The sequence below is a fragment of the Indicator indicator genome, chromosome 30 (assembly GCF_027791375.1).
Source record: "Indicator indicator isolate 239-I01 chromosome 30, UM_Iind_1.1, whole genome shotgun sequence".
Taxonomy (NCBI): domain Eukaryota; kingdom Metazoa; phylum Chordata; class Aves; order Piciformes; family Indicatoridae; genus Indicator; species Indicator indicator.
In genome coordinates this window covers 6,824,920-6,841,443 of record NC_072039.1, presented here as the reverse complement: position 1 = coordinate 6,841,443, position 16,524 = coordinate 6,824,920, and the positions used below count along the sequence as shown (strand labels likewise).

Sequence of the window (16,524 nt, the reverse complement as noted above, 5' to 3'; positions counted from 1 at the left end):
TTTTTAAGCTTTTGGGTCAGCCTGACAGCCTCAAGATGGGGATTTAGAGGTCAAGGCTGACATTTCCTGAATAAGGACCCTCCTGTGCTGCTGCAGCTGCAGTACCACAGCTTCCACATGAGGACAACCCTGCACTGCAGCCTGATTCTCTCCTGCAGGGCCCCAGGATCCAACTACAGATCTCCCTGGCCACTGGCCAAGCTATGGCTTTGGGGGTTCCTCTGGGGCAGAGTGGTTGTACAGCACCCGGGGGTGCCGGCTCCCAGTGGGTGCAGGCAGGATGATGGGAGGGGAGTAGGGCTCTCGGTCTGGCCAGCACAGGTCCAGAATGGGGTAGAGCTGGCCCTGGAACTCCGCCTGGAAGGTGTAGATGGGGCTGAGCTGGTCGGGGCTGTCGGCGTTGTAGAAGGTCAGCTCTCCCTTCTCGTAGTGCAGGTAGATGCCGATGCGCTGGGGCCGGGCGGTCAGTGGCAGGGTGGCCCGGGGGGTGCTGAAGGCCTCGTAGACCTTCCCTTCCTTCAGGCCAATGAGCCACACGCCGTGCTCAGGAGACTTGCTGAGCTTCCCTTTGCGGCTGACCGTGCCCTTGATGACGCCCAGGCGCCAGTGGTTCCTGGTGCCCACGATCACCTCCCAGTAGTGCTGGCCGCAGGAGAAGCTCTTGCAGGTGAGGATGCAGTTGCTGGAGTTGAAACGCTTGGGGTTGCTGTCCCGGCGCTGGTAGAGGCCACACTGCACCACTGTGTCACCCTTGAAGAGCTCCAGGAGGGGATGCGCTGTCACCGGGTCCAGTTTCAGCGTCTCTGGAGCTAGAGGGAAAGCACACAGGCTCCAGGCACAGCCCTGAGCACTGGCACAAGCTTTAAGCAGCTGAAGGGTTTTGCCAGAGCAGGCTGCTAAAGAGCAAGCATGATGAAGATGGTAAGGAAGACATACAAGTATTTACAATTAATAAACAGCACAAGGACAAGGAGCTGCAACAGCTTCTCCCTTCCCTGCCTCCTTCCCTACCTCCCTGTACGCAAAAGGGACAAGAGAAAGGAGAGACAGAGAAGTTAATACCAGTCACAACAAAGCAGTGCAGCCAAGGTCAAGCAGAAGCCACTTAGTATCTCACAGCCCGAGGAAGCGAGAAGAGAGAAAGATTGTTCTGCAAGTTAGTTTAAGTCCTTTATCTCTTCCAATGGGATTGTTCAGAACTATCATTATTTCCCTTTTTACACCCAATAATGATTTACTTACATTATACCACTTTCTGTTAAAGATTTGTGAAACATTTTTAAAGCCTGAAACTACCACAGACATTGCCAGGCACTACTTCAGAAGCTCTCCTGGGATTGAGGAGAGCAGAAGCGAAGAGCTAAGGCAGCACGACACTGGCTGGGCAGTCTGCCCCACACCCCAGTGAGGCAGGACAGCTGGCATGGTGCCAGCAGGGCAGGGCAGTACCTGGCAGGACACGGCGGTGCAGACGTTTCCACACAGTCATCTTGATGTCATCTTGGTGGAAACATGGCTTGAAGGACACAGGGTTAAAGATGCCATCAGCAGGGTGCAGGCTGGGGAGCTCTGACCTGGAAAGACACTGGCACTTGTGACAGGTGACAGGGACAGGGCATGACCTCACCTAGCTGCCACATATGACAGAACCACTGGGGTCTCACCAGCTGCTCTTGCCCTCCTCTAGAGTGCGTGGCTCTGGCCCTGGCTATCCATCATGACAGCAATGTCCACACAAGGCTCCCCAGCAGTGCTGAGATGCCCCCTGGCCTGGGACCTCTAGTCCTGGTGCACAGGCACTGGCCATCCCCAGTGATGCTGCTTGCTGCTGGGTTCCACCACTCACCTGAACTGGAAGGAGCTGTATTTCTGGAAAACACAAGAGAAAGAGAGAGTCAGTGGTGGGAGACTGACAGAACAGCAGCTCTTCTCTGAGTTCACAGCTCCATATATGTGTGGACAGCCTCTCCTGGGGCAGCCACAGGCATTGTCTCTCATGGACAACAGGTTTCTCCCATCAGGGGAAGCCCTGGCTGGACAGAGGGCACCTACATCTCACTTCTGGTGTCCCAGCTATCCTTGGTGAGGGTTCTGAGGGTCCTGAGCCCAGGACAGGGCTCAGGACTATCTATGAGCAGCAGGCTGAGGGCTGGAGAGCCTAGCTGTCACTGCCCTTGCTAGCAAGCACACTCACCCGGATGAAATCAAGCTGGCTTTCATTGCTGAGTGCTTCCAGAGAGCTCTGCATCTCCTTAAGCCTCTGCAGGGCATCTGATGTCTGCTTGAGCTGTGCCTCAATGGAGCTGATGAGCTGGGCTGCCTTGCCCTCGATGCTCTCCAGGAAGGTGGCCTTCTCCTCGTCGATGTACCTGTGCAGCTCCTGGAACTCCTTCCGGATCACCCACTTGAAGACATCCACCTCGTTCTGCCAGGAGACATCAATCAGCTGTGTGCTTGCTCCATCTTCTTCACCTACTTTTTGATTTCAGAGGTGCCACCACCAATGCCAGCATGTCCAACCAAGCCACCCTCCACTGGCTTTCCAAATAAAGAGCAGCTCTGTGCAGCAGGCTAGGTGTGGTTTCATCCTGCTGTCCTTAGCAGCTCACCACCATGGCTCTGCTGCCTTACACCCCTGCTGCCCTAGATTTTGATTCCCTGGTGTCCCAACCCTGAAAGAGCTCTTGGATCTCTCTGCTTCCAGGGACCAACCTTTGCTCTGGGTTAAGACAGTGGAGCTCCACTTCCATTTGGTTTGAGCCCTCTGAGGAGCCCCACTGGGAAGCTTTGGCCTCAGAAGGTCCCTTATGGGCATCTGCTGTGTGTGAAAGAGACATGCAGCTAACCAGGCTTAAACTTGTTGTGGAGTCTCCTTCTCTGGAGACTTTCCAAACCCACCTGGATGCATTCCTGTGCAGACTACCCTAAGTGATCCTGCTCTGGCAGGGGGGTTGGACCCGATGATCTCTTGAGGGCTCTTCCAAACTCTAAGATACTGTGATACTGTAAAACCAGCAGTGTTGCTGTGACTGGGAAGTCTGCTCCAAGTGGGGTCCTTTCATCTGGGATCTCCCCACCTTCCAGGACATTTGGTCTGACTGCTGCTGTCACCAGGACACTGGCTGAGCGTTACGTCACCCCTTCTGGGCACAGGGCTGTGCCACCAGACAGGGCTACGTCACCCTTCCCAGAAACAGCTCCATGTTTAATCCCTGAGTTCCCGGGAGAACACAAACCTCAGGAAACAGGGTGGAAGATAACCTCTGCCTGCTGTCCCAGAAAAGGGAGGAGGAGGGGCTGTGTGGGACACAGAGGACTCAGGGGCACTGACTCCTGGCTCATGGCACTCACTGCGATGCGGCTTTTGTTGTTGATGAGCTTACTGAAGTGTTCATCCAGGTTCCTCTTGTACTGGTGGATATCAGTCAGCAGCACGGACAGCTCCTCCTGAAAAGACACCACCCCTGTAGAAGGCACCTCTGTGGCAGCTTCCTTGATCACAGGCAGAGCTTGCCAGCTGCCCAAGGAGCACAGGGCCCTCAGAAGAGGTTCTCCTAAGCTTTCTTTAAGCTTTCTGGGGCTTTCCACATCCTGCTGCTCTTTACTCTCTTGATCTAGAGGATTTGAGGTTGCCAGAGGCAGGAGAGGGCTTGGAGTATGGCCCTGATCTGGATGCTGCTCTTGCCAGAAGTACCATCTCTTTGCTCCCATGTATTTCACACCCTGTGGTGTGGCAAGTGGGTGGCAAGTGGCTGAAAGCCAGTCCCAGGCCAGCAGCACCCTCTGTCCTGGTTTCACTGGGACAGAATCTGAAGCCAGCCACGGTCTGCAGGCTGTTAGCAGTTTGGAGTCAGCCAGGGCAGTGACCTGAGCTGGCTACAGGTGTATCCCAAACCATGAGCATCATGCTCAGTATAAAGCTGAGGATGAGGGCTTCTGCTCCTGTTCTTCTTTTGGAGGGGAAAAGAAGAAAGGCTGAGAGAGTTGGGGTTGTTCAGTCTGGAGAAGAAAAGGATCCAGAGGGATCTTACTGTGGCCTTTCAGTATTTAAAAGGGCTGATCAGAAAGATGGGGACATTCTTAGCAGGGCCTCTTGTAACAGAAGAAGGAGTGATGGTTTTAAACTAAAAAAGAGAGATTTAGGCTAGATCTAAGGAAGAAAATTTTCACAGTGAGGGTTTCCTCTCTTTTTCCTGATCCTCCTTCTTGGCTGGGGAGGGGTCACTGGGTTTAGCCCTGGATATGGGCTAAATGTAGACCCCCTCCCAGTGCAACTGCTGGGAGCCTGGCTGGGGCATTTCTGGTGCCTCCTGCTCTTATCTCCCTGGTGCCAGGAGTGGAGGGGACGGGTGGCCCTGTGCTTTTCCATTCCTGGGGCTTTCATGTGATGCTGGGCAGGGGACGCCAGCTGTTTACTCTGCCTGGCTGGGACTCCCATTTCCCTGCCTCCCTGCTCTCCTGTGGCACCTCACCTCAGTCTTATCTCCAGACTCTTTGATGATATTTGAAAAGAGTCCTGAAAGCCCTGCCGACACTCCCCAACTCCCAGCTCCCCACCGCAGTGCAGCCGCCACAACTGAGTCCTCCTAACCTGAGAAACAGCTGCCTCCCAACCCAGGAACCCTGCCCCACATCTGGCTGGAATCATGTCCAGAGGGGACACTTGGCCAGCAAGCACAGCAGGTGCCCCAAGCCGCAGCCCAGCAGCCCCATCCAGCTCTGCCTGCCCACCTTCATCCGGCAGTAGGCGGTGGAGATGGGGCTGATCTTGTGCTGGCGGTGGCTGCCGATGGTGCCACACAGCCCACAGATCACCTCTCGGTCAGCCTCGCAGAAGAGGCTCAGGGGGTTGTGGTGCGTTGGGCAGGCCTGTGGGGTGGGCTCTGCCTCCCCCCAGCTCTGCAGCGCCTCGATGACGCGAGCCAGCGTGACGTTGGGCGGCGAGGCGCTGCAGTCCACGGTCTGGCGGCACACGGGGCACAGGAACTGCCCCTCCGGCTCTCCAGAGAGCGAGACCACGCAGGACTTGCAGTATGAATGTCCACACTGCAGCATCAGGGGATCCTTGAAGACCTCCAAGCAGATGGGACAGAGGAGCTGGTCCTCCAGCTCGTTGATGCTCACTCTTCGAGCCATCCTGTCGCCTTCCCCACCCAGCAGCAAAGGCCTGGTCTGGGAAACAGGGGTGGGAGGATCAGTCGTGTTGCAAGACAAAGCAGAGATGAGTGAAGATGGGGAGAAGGGGAAACAGAGAGACACTTCCCCTCCCTGTCAGCAGCGCAGACAGCTGCAAACTCAAAGGGCAGGCTGTGACCCAAAGTAGAATTTTACCATGCATTAGAATCGTAGAATCATAGAATTGTTTCAGTTGGAAAAGACCCCCAAGATCATTGAGTCCAACTGTCAACCCAGCACCACCATGGCCATTAAACCATGTCCCAAAGTGGAAAAAAACCCCACAACAATCTCTTGAACAGTGTCCAGCCTTCCTGGATTCCCTGCCCCTTCAGGACTGCCTCCTAAAGGACTTTGTAGACCAGTCTCTGAAACAGGCCAAAGTCTGCCTGCTGATGGAAGTTCTGCTGACCCCACTTTTTGCTTCTCCAGCAGCTAAGAACTCTGTAGTTCTAAAGCTGTAGGAGCCTGGTGAATCAAGGAAAACTCAAATGACAGCCTGTGACCCATCAGACACCGTAGGACCCCGTCCCAGGGAAACCAGCTTCATCTGCTCACACTGGAACACCTCCCAGAGACCCAAATTACAGCCTCCCACTCCCCACACCACTCACGTGCTCTGCACAGCTTCCTCCTGGCCTTGGCTTGATCTCTGCTTGTCCCAACACACCAAGCTCAATGGATGTCACTTGGCTTCTCCCAGTCAAGCTGAAGATTTTAACCTAGTTGGAGGGACAGAGGAGGCAGGCAGTGGGACCAGCAGCCCCGTGGCAGGATGAGGAGTCTGCTCCTCCCCTGCAGCCTCAGCCCCACCAGGGGTATCACTGCTCGCTAGGCAGCTTCTCGTCCCCCTCTCCTGCTCCGAGGACAGTGTCCCACCCCTGTGAAGGGCTGTCCACCACCCTGCCAGGCAGGTGTGGGCACACACATCATATGACTGTGTGAGCTGGAGCCTGATAAGAGCTGCTGATGTTTGCTTCCTTGAGCAGCCACTCTGCCTGGGTCCCACTGGGGTTTCACTCATCCACACTGCTTAGGACAACAGAATTGTTTTCACCAAAACACCTTACCAACTAAAACACTTTTTTAAAAAAATTGAAACAGATTTTTTTTGTTGCTATTTGTTGATAATCTTTCATTCTTTTGTGAAAGACCAGAAAGAAACCCAGAGCATCATTCCTTCAGTGTGGGGCAAGGCATTTGTGTTTCTGTCCAGCTGTACAGAGGTTTCTCCTATGATTATCCTTGGTTCATGGATATGTTTGGTACATGGCCACCTCAATAGTTCCCCTCTAAGCACTGCCCAGAAGCTGGGGATGAGGAAGGTTTCTCAGCCAGGAGGTTCCAGCTTTGGGGGCAACCCTCCAGAAGCTGTGGGGCGGGGAAAGAAGAGATATAGATTCAAGAATTAAGCTGGGGCTCCCATCTCAGCCTCACACTAAAGGCATTTGTTCTTTGGAAGGCAATAAACCTGAAGGCTTCAGCCCGTTTCCCAAGGAGAGCTTGAGAGGGAGGCCGTAGGGATACTCCAGCCTTAAAGGGGCCTCTCCTGCAGCCACAGGAGCATCAAAGCTGAGGCTCCCTAGTTCACAGGCTCAGCTCAGAGGAGCCAGCCTAGGGCTGCTCCCTGGCTGTGGGGGAAGAAGGTAACCCTGGCCTGCGAGCAGATCCAGCGGGGTGTTGCCGAGTGAAACCGTGCCTGAAAAAGGCTTTTCGCCGCCGCGGCCCGGTGGGATGTGCCGGGGCAGGATGATGGCAGCTGCCCGCCGCCGCCCGGTGGGATGTGCCGAGGGCAGGATGATGGCAGCTGCCCGCCGCCGCCCGGTGGAACGTGCCGGGGGCAGGATGATGGCAGCTGCCCGCCGCGGCCCGGTGTGATGTGCCGGGTCAGGATGATGGCAACTGCCCGCCGCCGCCCGGTGGAATGAGCCGGGAGCAGGATGATGGCAGCTGCCCGCCGCGGCCTCCATCCCCCAGAGTGCATTGCGGGACTCCGTCACGCCCCCACGACCCATTGGCCGAGAGCTGCGCGGGGGCGTGCCGTTCCTCGCGCGTGGCTCCTTAACAGCGGATTTGGCTGAGGTTGCTCCTCGGAGCGCGATTGGTTGAGGGCCTAGCGTGTGGTGGGCGGTGATTGGTTAAGATGGCGAGGCGCGGGGCCGGGAGAGATGTGGTGCGGCGAGTCATGGCGGGCGGCGGAGCTGCGGACGAGGTTTCTGGCCCGGCTGGGCCTCGGGGAAGGCGGCCGCTGGTGGAGGAGGCCCCGGTCGTGACGATGGGCGCGGTGCGGGTCCGGGGCATGCAGGACCTCACCGGTGATGGAGGGGTGCGCAAGCAGGTGCTGCGCTCTGGCACCGGGCAGCTTGTGCCCCCCGACTCCTCTGTAGAAGGTATTGCTGGGGCTTCAGGGCCATAATGCTGTTCAGGCTGAGGTCCCTCTCTGCCTTCCATGGACTGTGGAGGGCTGTGTGGCAGCAGCTGGGCACCTTCCTGCTGCAGAGCCCAGCCTCGTTTTCACACCTCAGCTCCATGTTGCCAGCCAGGCATTCTCCAAGGAGTCCTGCATGAGCTTGCAGCCTGGCTCACCAGGGGTTTAGGTACACTCTACAGTGATGTTTTGCCCTTTTTATGAGGTTGCAGGCTCCACTGACATCTGAGCAGTTTTCTTTATAAATTGTACCTCTGTATTCAGCAAGGGTGAGGCCATAGTTTGGAAACATAGACCAAAGTCAGGATCTTGTGCTCATCAGTGTCCTTTGTGTCTTGGTGCAAGGTCCTTGTTTTAGTCTGTGTGGCTGGGCCTGAAGCATGCATTGAATGGGGGAAATGAAGAGGACAGAACCTGTTGTAAAAGATCCCCTGAGCTTCTAATACTGCAAATATGAGTGCTTTTGACATTAGCATGAGATCAAAAGAACTTTAAAGTGCTTACGTTACACGGTAGTATGTCTTTCTGTTTCAGAGACTGCTCTCCTTATCAGTATTTTAGCACTTGGGATACTCTGTTTAACTTCTTGTGGCTGACAGATTAAATGAAAGGGCATCCTGACCTTGAGAAAAGCAGGATTTCCAGGTCCCACCTGCACTCACAGTACAGAGAAGCTGGAAGGGCCTGGTGCCATGTCAAGGGAAGCCCATTACAATGCATTTGGTAACTGAGTGAGAACTGGAGTCACTCACTATGTGCTAAGGACAGTGACAGAGCTTGGAGGCTGTACGTTTTCCCCTTTGTTTCTCTTCCCAGGCCTCTAGCTTTGGGCAGGAAAGACTTTGTTATGTATTTCTGTGGGTAACTGGGGCATTTTATTTTCTCTAGCTAGAATTTCTAATTCTTAAAAACCCACAAAAATCACATCTCTTAATTAGATGGGGATCAAGATTGTGAAGCAGCTGCTTTCTCTTCTGATAAAGCACAGTCAGTGCTACTTGGATGTGACCAGGGATTTTGGTATAAAAAACAAGATAATTTGTGCTGCCTCTGCTCTTCTACCACAGAAGTTAAAAAGATAAAAGGGTAGCGTTGCAAAACCAACTCCCAGTGTGCTCCTGACAGTGCTGTCCCTGGATATGATACCAAACTTGCTTTTCTCTTCTCCCTACTCCTCACTTTGGGCACAGTGAAGTACTCTGGATACTTGGAAGACTCAGCTGAGCCTTTCTGCACAAACCGCAACCTCAAGGTTCCTGAGCTGATGAAACTTGGAAAGGGTAAGGTTTGGGCTGAAAAGTTTGTCCTGGGACTCAGGGTAGTAAAGAGCAGCCCATTAAGGCATTTCAACTTAAATGCTCTTCAATATCCCTAGGTTATTAGAACCCTCTAAAACTTGCAGAGAGTCCAAAAGCCTCCTGTTTCACACAGGTGATGGTCAGCCTGGCACAGATCACCCTCTGCCCCTCTTCACTGTTTGGGGCAGCTGCCTGCTGCTCGTGGTGGTGGCTTTAAAATCCCCTGAGAGGAGACACTGTGTGCACAGGGAGCAACTGGGCCATTGTAGTTGCTGAGATAGGAGCTACCAAGGAACTTTCTCCTTTCAGGCTTTAGTGCCTGAGGTGGGTTCCCTGTTTGTGATCCTCACAACCTTCCACATCTTCTTGTGACAGACATTACACTGTGGGGCCTGGAGATTGGCCTGCTGACGATGAGGAAGGGAGAGACAGCAAGATTTATCTTCAAACCCAGTTATGCCTATGGGCAGCAGGGCTGTCACCCTGTCATCCCCCCAGATGCCACTGTTACCTTCGAAGTGGAGCTGCAGGACTTCATAAACTCGGCTGAATCCGACGCCTTCTTTGAGTTGACTCCTGTGAGTTGCTTTTAAGGTTTGAAACCTGATTCTGGAGGCTAAGCCTTTGTTGTCTTCCCTTCCAGTTGCTCATGGATTACCTAGGTTTAGCTTAGCTGCAGGTGCAGCTCTGCAGAGCTGGGCTCTGCCGTGGTGCAAACACAGGCCCTTGAACCCTGCCTCCTCTGCTGCCTGCAGCCTTTGTTTGCTCCCATGTGCGGGACCTTTTATTTTCAGCTTTCCCGGTAACCTCACGGTTTCACTAGAGGGCACCAGCTTCCAGGCATTCTCAGAAGGAACAGTAATGAGCTGTCTGTAAAGATTCTGTTCAGTTTGCAGTGCCCAAGTGCCCCCTACCAACCCCCACCCTTTGTCTCTGCTCTTGGCTACTCTCCCAAGTGCTCCTTCACTGTTGGCCTTCCTCCCTGGTGAGTTACGGTGTTATTGTTAATTCCCCCTTTTCATGTAAAGGGCTTTGGGCTGTGGTTGTGGGTCACTGAGTGGGGCACAGGCAGCAGAGCTGCTAGGGGAGGCCCTCCTCATTCCCTCCTGCCACTGCACAGCCCAATTTTTCCACAGACAGCCCTGCAAGCAAACCACACTCATGGTGAGAGAGCTTACTCCCCTTCTTGCTAGTTGCTGGCCCTTTCTGTCTGGCTGATCTTTCTGTGAGCTGGCTGCAAACCCAGGAGGAAACCTCTCCCTCAGTTTTTATCTTTTTTTGTTGTTGTTATTGTTGAGGGTTTTTGTTTTGCTGGTTGGTGTCTCATGGGTGTCAGGCTGGTCCCAGAGCTGGCCTGAGGCAGCCACCCTGGATGATGCTCCACTGCTCTAACAGTTCAGCCTTTCAAGCAGCTTCATCTTTTGTGCCAGCAATAGCACTTGTGTTAGCTGTGCTAAGCAGGTGAGAGAGTTGGGCAGGATTTAAGAACAAATTCCTGCTTTCTTCCCTCCCCTGGAATCCCTTTGTGCCTGGTGAGCTTCCTGGGCACTCTTCACCAGGAGTTCCCAGCACGTGTCTCAGCCTGGCGAAGGGAACTGCCAGGCAGTGGTGGACCCTGCAGGGGCCTTGGCAACAGCCTGCCTTCTGCTCTGTGAATAGAAGGGGACTGTCCTGTCTGAGCTCTGCTTGTTTGGCTTGGTTTGAGCTGAAACTCAGCTATTTCTTTCCACAGGAGCAGCAGGATACGTTTCCACTAGAAAAGGTGTTGAAAGTGGCAGACGCAGAGAGGCAGCTGGGCAACTTCCTCTACCGTAAGAGAAACTTTGAGTGTGCCAGAGACAGATACAAAAGGGTATGCCACTAGGGGAAAAAAAAAAAAAAAGAAAAACAAAACCAAACAAGTCTTTTCCATTGTGAAAAGCTGTGAAAGCAGTGGTTATTAAGTGCTAGCTCACCATAACAAGTACAATTTAGAGATCAAATGACTTCATTGTATTTTCCAGGCATAGTTTGTTATTTAAGAGCAGCTCTTAGACACCTGCTTTTGTGTGTGCAGCAGTGGTGAATGAAGGAGGAGAAGGGTTGGCAGAAATGGGCAGAACTCTTTTCCTTCAGACTTGCTCCCTGGGGAGCCTGGCCAAGACAGGGGAAAAAAAAAAAAAAAGGTACATCTTGGTGGCTGTGTGAGCCCAGCATGGCCTGATAAATGCTTCAGGAAGGAATCTAGAATCCCTTTGGTCTGGAAATAAATATCACTGGCACACTGGGCATTCTGACTTCATTTTTAGCCTTCCAGTTGAGAGTCCCAGAATAGCTGAGGTTGGTAGGAACCTCTGGAGGTTGTCTAGTCCAGCCCCTTGCTGAAGGAAGGTCAGCCACAGCAGGAGGTTGCACAGGAGTGTGGCTGTTCAGGTTTTGAGCACCTCCAAAGAGAGACACTCCACAACCTCTCCAGGCAGGGACATGCTCAGTTACTCCCCAACTGGAATGAATCTGCCTTTGTTTTGGAGGGAGTGAGATTTTGTGCCATTTTTCATCCCTCCCTTCAAAGTTGCTTTTTCTTGGTGTTATTCTTGTAACAAAACCAGGTTTAGTTGCCTTTCTCCCTCCCTGTAAGATTTGTCTTACATCTTTGTCCTTAAAGTCTGAGTCCTAGGTGTGATTTTTTTTTTTTTTTTTATTTTGTTCTGCTGCTCTTAAGTTCCGTGATAGATTCCTAAGCCTGTAGTCCCATGGCTGAGCTGACTAATCATGCTGATAATGCCATGCAGTACATTTAATTTAGATTTCTATTACTTTTAGGAGCTGTCTGGTGGGATGGATTTCTCGCTTGCCATAACAAATTTATTGTTCACTACTACTTTTTCTTTTTATCTTTTCTTTTTTTCCCCCCTGTGTGCTTCAGGTCTTGTCCATCCTTGGTCGCAGCTCCTCCAGTGAGGCAGAGCAGTGTCAGATCAACGCTTCCAAGCTGCTGGTGCTCCTCAATCTCTCACTCACCTACCTGAAACTGGAACGTCCTGCCCGAGCTTTGGCATATGGAGAGGCAGCCTTGGAGATTGACCAGAGAAATGCCAAAGCACTGTTCAGATGTGGCCAGGTGGGCAAAAAACTAAATTCCTCTGGTAACCACATCAAGGAGTACCCTGCCTGTGGAGGGAACCTTGAGTGAACTAAAGAGAAGCACTAAATTCTGGGCCAGGCCTTTTAAACTGCCACAGTCAAGGTGGTTTGTGTGCATCAGACCTTTTGGAAAAATCTGGCTCTCTGTAAATCTGTCACACAGATCTTTTCATGGGGGATTCCTGAGCTACCTGGATCTGTCTCAGATGTTTGTGGTTGCCTCTGCTTTGAGTCCTGAAGAATGGCAGTGAGTCCAGACTTATCTTGCAACACATCTGTCTCCTTTCCATGGCAGGCCTGTCTCTACATGACACAGTATGAAAAAGCCAGGGATTTCCTGCTCAGAGCTCAGCACAGAGAGCCATTTAACCACGAGATTAATGAGGAGCTGAAAAAGCTGGCCAGGTGAGAGACCTCCTTTCTATCCCTCTGGAAGACAGACTGTTTAGACTGGAACACCCCCTCAAAAGTATCAAAAGGTTTTTCAAACAAAAAAAGCCAACCTCTGGGGTTGGCTAAGTGACCTGGGAAACACAGAAGGTTTCTTAGTGTGGAGACAGCCAGTTCCAGCACCTTGCATACACAGTGGTTCCAGGTGGTGGGTGAGAAGCTGAGAGCACCTGCTCTTTACCTGCTGTTTCTCTAGGGGGATGTGTGTGTCACACTCCCTGTGAGTACCTGGGCCAAGGTGGGAGGTGGGCAGCTGAAATGCCTCTAAATGAAATGCAATACCCTGGTGTTCAAGCTGATAATGTTCTGGATTATTAAATAGGATTTTTTGTACTGCCTTTAAGATGTGTTGGTTAATGACAGCAGCTCTTCTGCACTGGAAGTGCTTCAGTGTGCAGTGTTACAAATACAAATGTTTGTTAAAAGTGAATTTTTTGCTGTCTTGGAGGAAACCAGTGAGCAATCCTGAACTTCACTTTCCCTTCACCCCCTAGGCTGAGCACAGCACAATCCTGCCAGCTTTAGTCATGCCCTAGCCCCACCAAAGCATGACTAACTCTGGTAGTCTCTGCCCTCTTCCCTTTGAAACTGGCAGAAGCACTAGCTGCTTCCCAAAAGTGTGTGCTGTACTTCTGGCACTCTTCAAATGCAGGAGGTGATGCAGTCCCCAGCCTCAGAGATCACAAAGCAACCCTCAAATACAAACCCTCCTCTTCAGCATGTTGCTGCTAGGCATTTCCAAAAAGGTTTCCAGGCAGCAGTACCATCTCTCATGAGAGGAGCTGGTGTGACAGGAGCAGCCAGTCCCATGGGCTGGCTGCCTTCAGCAGGTAAGGTTTTGGTAGAGGGCTGTCCCTGCACATGGATGTCCTTGTCTTTAACAGTCTGTGATAACACCAAGTCTTCAGACTTGTTCTGTTACTTCTGAAGTACAAAGAACTTGAAGGTGGTCACAGAATCATAGAATTGTTAGGGTTGGAAGGGACCTCAAGGATCAGCCAGTTCCAACCCCTCTGCCATGGGCAGGGACACCTCACACTAGATCAGGTTGCCCAGAGCCACATTCAGCCTGGCCTTAAAAAATCCCAGAGCTGAGGCTTCTACCACCTCCCTGGGCAACCTGTTCCAGTCTCTCACCACCCTCATGGGGAAGAATTTCTTCCTAATGTCTAATCTAAATCTACCCTCCTCTAGTTTTCTCCATTCCCCCCAATCCTATCCCTACCTGACACCCTAAAAAGTCCCTCCCCAGCTTTCTTGTAGCCCCCTTCAGATACTGGAAGGCCACAAGAAGATCTCTTGGGAGCCTTCTCTTCTCCAAACTGAACAGCCCCAACTCTGTCCTCACAGGAGAGGTGCTCCAGCCCTCTGCTCATCCCTGTGACCCTTCTCTGGACACATTCCAGAGAGACCCCAAGCCCTTGTCTGGAAAACTGAAGTAAATCACTGTTCTTCATCCTGATCTGCCTCTAGGCTGTAGCTACCAAATTACTAGGTGAGCACAGGTAGTTGCTCAACAGATCTGGCTGGCTGCTCTTAGAGGCTCTGGAGGGGAGTAGTGTCAAAGGCCCCTGGTACAGTGCTAGAAGTCCTCATTCTGAAAGCCTTGTGTCTTCCCTTAGACTGGTTCAAAATATGTTGGCAGATAAAAGAGGAACCTTGCTGATAAGGTTGAGGCTGTGCTGCCAGGGGGCAGGAAGGCCTTGGGGGAAGCAATGGGCAGGCTTGGCAGCTCTGCCTCTGGAGGTGGCAGTAAGCTCAGCACACCTTCAGCCACTGCTGTCTTGGACTTTCTCCTTCAGTGCCAGTTAAAATTAGTGGTGGTTTTGGTTTTTGTTTTGGTTTGGTTTTTTGGTGTTTTGTTTTGTTTTTTTTTTTGCTTCTATTATGACCAAGAGTGGGATTGGTATAAAAGAGGTGAAAACAGCATTGTGGAGTGATGTTAATTATACCACAGCACAGTCTGCACCCTGTGACGTGGCCAAAGTGCCTTGCTTGAACAAAGAGGCACCTGGCAAATGCTGCAGGAATGGAATATGACTCAAAAATGGAATGTGAACCAAAGTCATGTTCCTGGAGGCTTTGCCTGCTGAGCAGATGAATGTTTTACAAGAAGGAATCCTGTGTGTTAGTCAACAGCTACCTTTTGCTGTCTGAAAGGAAAAGTGAGGAAGGTGTTTGTGTAACAGCTGAACCAGGTTCTTGGCAGCATTCTCCTCACTGCAGAACAGGAGGCAGAATCCAGGGGGTGAGGAGTTTGTGGAACACACGTCTGGTGCCACCCTGTAGTGGTCCTGTTGGTGCACATTCTGCTGCTGGATTGGGCAGTTCTGTTGGAAGGCTGCATCGCCTCAAAGCTGGAACAAAGCAGGGTGCTTCTGATACGTGGCAAGAACCTGCACCCCCAAATGAGGGGATTTCCTGCTGTGGTAGGTGTGAGTGTGCCATCCACACTCTAGGTGGACAGTTGTGCAGCTGTCTGAGGCTTAGCAGGAGAGAGCAGTGCTGGGGTTTCACTGAATGAAACACTGGGAGTTTCTGCTCACGGGGGTGCTGATGGGTGGGGGCTAAGAGAGCATCAGCCTGTGCCCCACTTGTGCTGATTCTGGTGTGCTGCAAGGAAAACCTTTGCTTTTGGCCTTATATGGTAGCAGATGCAGGAAAGCTGACCACATGGGCAGCTATTGATCCCTGGGATGGTGCCCAAACTGAGTCACCCTCTGGCTCTGGGATTCCTCACCAGTGAGACCTCCTTGCTGGTGAGGTGGAAGCACAGGGTGCAGAGGATCTTGTTACTTGGAGAGAGTGATTGAAATGGAGCAGTCAGGGAAGTTTGATGTTTGATGAAGTCTGATGTGACTCTGGCAGGGAAGTGAGAATGGAGGAGGAAGCATCTGCCCTGTCAAACACTTAGTCTGCACACACATTTCTGCTGTCTCCTACCCACCCTCTGTCCAGAGTCTGCATCAATGGTAGGTAGCCTGGAGTAGGGCCCTTGTATGACGCCTCCTGCTAGGTGGTGAAGGAGCTCACATAAGGAGAAGCACAAATGAGGAGACACAAAACTAGGCCACAGGAAGCAGGTGAGGGCTCCTCTGCATTGTCACATGCTTGCAAAATAATGTAGAAAGCCTCTGGCTACCAAATCATCCATGTGACTGATAGTCACCAGTGAAACAGAGACCCACGCTCTGGGGATGAGGGCACAATCTTTGCAGCTCTCCTTCCCTGAGATAGCAGAAAGGAGGATTTTTGGAGGAGCTGTGTCTTTGCTGCTCTTCCATTAGGCTATTTCATCTAGAAAACCCAGAGTGTGTGTTCTGGTTGGGCAGGCAGTGAGGCCAAGCTCCCCTCTGCTTTGCAGCTGCTACAAGGACTACATGGAAGAGAAGAAAAAAATGTGCTGCCGAATGTTTGCCTCTCTCAGATCATCTGACTGACCAGAAATGAAGGTAAGCAAGTTGTGTGAAAGGCTGAGGTCTCCCAAAACCTCTGAACTGTTTTCAGGTGGGGAATCTGCTTCTCTGCTCCATGGGAAGGTTCTGGAAGCAAAATGTAAGGTGCTGGGAGCACGTGGAAGGGAAGGGGCAGAGGTTTGGGGTGAAAGGTTGTTGTGCTTGGGGAATCTTTCCTGTGAGGGGAGGTGGTGTGGGACAGGAACCTGCAAGTGTGGCAGCAGCACTTGGGTAAGTTTGGGGTTGTTGTTTCCTGTGCTGCTTTTCTCAGCTATTCCTTGTCAGAGCCAGGGGGGGAAATAGCTGTGTAGTCTTGTTTCTCTGCCAATTAAAAGAAACAAAAAAAAAAAAAAAATTGTTCCTGTCAAACTTAAGAATTGGATTTCCTCCTCCCCTCCAGCACTCCTGTCTGGAGCTGTTGGAATGCCTCACTTCAGAAAAATCTAAATATTTTATTTCTGTTTTTTTTTTTTTTTTTACTTTTTTATTATATTAAAAAAACCTGTTTGTATAGAAAATTTCAAATAGATGTTTTGGACTCTTTAAAGCCTTAAATCTTCTAGCAAAATTGACAGGTTTATAAATGCACAAAGGC

General features: G+C 51.8%; 2 protein-coding genes across 2 annotated transcripts; one reads left to right on the top strand and one right to left on the bottom strand.

The window, feature by feature from the left end:
• Positions 1-201: 201 nt before the first annotated feature.
• On the bottom strand, positions 202-5,136 carry TRIM50 (tripartite motif containing 50). Its single transcript, XM_054394508.1, has 6 exons — positions 4,732-5,136; positions 3,352-3,447; positions 2,195-2,425; positions 1,847-1,869; positions 1,450-1,574; positions 202-809 (listed from the first exon to the last, which is right to left on the bottom strand). Exons 1-6 carry the CDS (start codon positions 5,134-5,136, stop codon positions 202-204), a joined length of 1,488 nt encoding a protein of 495 aa, XP_054250483.1.
• A 2,314-nt stretch (positions 5,137-7,450) lies between these two features.
• On the top strand, positions 7,451-15,914 carry FKBP6 (FKBP prolyl isomerase family member 6 (inactive)). Its single transcript, XM_054394568.1, has 7 exons — positions 7,451-7,565; positions 8,794-8,883; positions 9,277-9,479; positions 10,634-10,753; positions 11,807-12,001; positions 12,320-12,429; positions 15,839-15,914. The coding sequence occupies exons 1-7, from the start codon at positions 7,451-7,453 to the stop codon at positions 15,912-15,914; spliced, it is 909 nt and encodes a 302-aa protein (XP_054250543.1).
• The last annotated feature ends 610 nt before the right edge of the window (positions 15,915-16,524 follow it).

Bases quoted from the DNA above. Each gene is read 5' to 3' on its own strand.
- FKBP6 (XM_054394568.1), top strand. From the start codon at position 7,451: ATGGGCGCGGTGCGGGTCCGGGGCATGCAGGACCTCACCGGTGATGGA. The intron at 8,884-9,276 runs GTAAGGTTTGGG...TTCTTGTGACAG, and splicing joins GCTGATGAAACTTGGAAAGG to ACATTACACTGTGGGGCCTG. The intron at 10,754-11,806 runs GTATGCCACTAG...TGTGTGCTTCAG, and splicing joins CCAGAGACAGATACAAAAGG to GTCTTGTCCATCCTTGGTCG.
- TRIM50 (XM_054394508.1), bottom strand. From the start codon at position 5,136: ATGGCTCGAAGAGTGAGCATCAACGAGCTGGAGGACCAGCTCCTCTGT. The intron at 1,870-2,194 runs GTGAGTGTGCTT...TGTGTTTTCCAG, and splicing joins GCCAGCTTGATTTCATCCGG to AAATACAGCTCCTTCCAGTT. The intron at 810-1,449 runs GTACTGCCCTGC...CTTTCCCTCTAG, and splicing joins GCACCGCCGTGTCCTGCCAG to CTCCAGAGACGCTGAAACTG.